We start from the raw sequence: 2,793 nt of genomic DNA, 5'->3' as shown, positions 1-2,793 counted from the left end.
GATGGATGATCCCAAGGGATGGATGATCCCAAGGGATGGATGATCCCAAGGGATGGATGATCCCAAGGGATGGATGAGGGACCTCTCCGAGGGGCTGATGGATCCCAGCCCCATTCCAGGAGTTTGGGATCGGTTCCTTCCCGCAGCTCCCGGCGAAACACAACAACAAAAAAAACCCCAAAAACATCCGAAAGGGAAAGAAAACTGAAAAAAAAACACCCAAAAAAAGGTGGATTTTTGCTGTGTGAGGATGTGGAAAAGCCTCCCCTTGGTCCCAGGTCCTGCCCAGCTCCGGAGCAGGGACAGGGAAGGGCCCCTTGGTGAGTCCAGAGGCGGCTCCTCCTCTCCCGGAGCTGAAATCCGGGGATTTGGGATCATCCTCAATTCCCAGGGGATGGACACAGGAGCAGATTGAGGCACAGAGTCAGGACAGCTCATCCCATCCCATCCCGGTTCTCCTCTCTCTCTTCCCAGCTCCTTCATTGGGATGGAGGGAGGGGGAGCCCGGGGTTGGTATTTACACTGTTCCCATTGGGAATGCCGGGGATCCCGGGGGAATGCCGGGGGCTTCCATCCAGGGGGAATTCCTGGGGAGGGTTCCCTCGGTTCTTGGCGCTGTTGGGCTGTTGTTCCACTCCGTGGGTCCCGAGGGGGAATTCCAGAGGGAATTCCAGAGGGAATTCCAGGGGCCAGGCTGGGCTCTCCCTCAGTTCTGGGGGCTGTTGTTCCGCAGGGTCCCGGGGAGGAATTCCGGAGGGAATTCCAGAGGGAATTCCAGAGGCTGGGCCAGGCTCCCCCCTCCGTTCTCGGGGCTGTTGGGCTGTTGTTCCACTCCATGGGTCCCGAGGGGGAATTCCAGAGGGAATTCCAGAGGCCAGGCCGGGCTCCCCCTCAGGGCTCCCCGCTCAGTTCTCGGGGCTGTCGATCCGCAGGGTCCCGAGGGGGAATTCCAGAGGGAATCCCAGAGGCTCAGTTCTCGGGGCTGTTGTTCTGCCTGGCCCTGATGAAGGCCATGCCGTGGGTCCTGAAGTGGGTCTTGAGGTTGAGCTGGCTGTCGAAGCCCCTCCCGCACACTTTGCACACCAGTTTCCCGTCGTTCCCCGCGCTCTGGGATCCCCCTTCCCGGGGGCTCCGGGGCCCCTGGGCCGGATCCTCCCCGTCCCCCGGGCCCTTCTTCTTCTTGTGGGTGATGAAGCGGTGGCGGTTGAGGGACACCTGGGAGGTGAAGCAGAGCCCACACTCCCGGCACTGGTGGGAGCTCCCGTCAGTCCGGTGCTGCGGGATGTGCTCCTGGAAGTCGGAGGCGCTGCTGGCCAAGTACCCGCACTTGCGGCACCTCAGGGGCCCCTTGCGGTCCCCCTTGGGGGTCTTGGAGGGGGGGGTGGTGCTGTCGGGCTCCTCGCTGCAGGAATCGTCCGAGGAGAGTTTCCTCTTCCGGCCCGAGAGCTGCGGGATGAGCGGAGAGGGTTTGGTGGGAATCGGGATCGGGAGGAACCGATCGGCGCCGGGATCCCACCCACGGGGATTCGCTTGGATCGAGGGATGGGGGGGCACTGAGAGCTGTGGGATCCCACCCAAGGGGGGTCCCAGAATAGGTGGGATCCCATCCCAGGGGGGTCCCAGAACAGGTGGGATCCCACCCAAGGCGGGGCCCAGAACAGGTGGGATCCCATCCAGGGATCCATCCAGGAATTCCACCCAAGGGGTGTCCCAGAACACCTGGAAATCCCATCCAGGAATCCCATCCAAGGGGGTCCCAGAACAGGTGGAATCCCATTCAGGGATCCATCCAGGAATTCCACCCAAGGAGGGGTTCCAAAACAGCTGGAATCTCATCCAGGGATCCATCCAGGGATCCATCCAGGAATCCCATCCCAGGGGCTCCAGAACATCCCCACCCCCCCCCGTGTCAGGCCCCTCACCCCCTGGGGCACATCCCGGGCGATCTCCGACGGGACATTCCCACTTTCCTGTGGGACAGGGAGTCAGGAACAAACCAGGAAACTCCTCCAAACCCCCCCAAGTTCCCCCCGACCCCCCCGTACCTGGGAGGGGCCGCTCCCGATCCGGGAAATCACGACCTCCTGGCTCCTCATCTGATCCGTGACCTTGATCCCGTGCCGGACCTGGATGTGCTTCTCCAGGATGAGGCGGCTGCTGAAGGTCCTTTTGCCCTCCGTGCAGTACCTGGGGGGTGGGACAGGACCTCAGGGAGCTCCCAAGCCCTGCTGGTTTCCCTGGGAATTCTGCTCCAGAACCCCAATCCCAAACCCCAAACCCCAAATGTGCTCAACAACAACAAAACCCCGGAGTCGTTCCCGGCTCCTCCCGCTCCGTGTCCGACCTCCCGCGGATTCACCTCCCCACCTTTTCCCCCTCCCCGGATCCAACCTCCTCCCCCCCGGGGGGTTTTCCAGCCCCCCATTTTTCCCGGGAAGGGGAGGGATGCCGTGGTACCTGCAGGGATAGACCCGTTTGATGCCCTCGTGGTTGACGCGGACGTGCCGGCGCAGGCTCGGGGCCGAGCAGAAGGAACGTTCGCAGAGGTGACACGGGAACTTCTTCACCGACTGCGGGGACAACACGGGGGTCCCTCAGCCCAGAGCCGGGGCTGGGGACGGGATCCCGCTCCAGGGGATGGGGGGGACTCGGATTCCCACTCCCTGCCCATCCCAGGGGATGCTCAACGGGATCGGGAGCAACTCAAACCTCAACCCGGGGAGGGGGGTTTGTCCTGGGGGAGAAGGATCCCAAGGGTCCCATCCCTGATCCCAAGGGTCCCATCCCTGATCC

The 2,793-nt window shown here is 62.9% G+C and overlaps 1 protein-coding gene across 1 annotated transcript in view; it reads right to left on the bottom strand.

The window, feature by feature from the left end:
- Positions 1-6: 6 nt before the first annotated feature.
- Positions 7-2,793, bottom strand: part of ZNF687 (zinc finger protein 687) — a 9,650-nt gene continuing 6,863 nt past the window's right edge. The window contains 3 exon segments of the mRNA XM_027631806.1: positions 7-1,446; positions 2,046-2,187; positions 2,458-2,570. Of these exon segments, the coding sequence (XP_027487607.1) occupies positions 970-1,446; positions 2,046-2,187; positions 2,458-2,570 (732 nt within the window). The 3' untranslated portion in view covers positions 7-969.

The sequence above is a fragment of the Corapipo altera genome, unplaced genomic scaffold (genome assembly GCF_003945725.1).
Source record: "Corapipo altera isolate COAL_440 unplaced genomic scaffold, ASM394572v1 199, whole genome shotgun sequence".
In the NCBI taxonomy this organism is placed as follows: Eukaryota; Metazoa; Chordata; class Aves; order Passeriformes; family Pipridae; genus Corapipo; species Corapipo altera.
The sequence above is the reverse complement of the archived record's forward strand: the minus strand, read 5'-3'. Positions and strand labels throughout refer to the sequence as shown.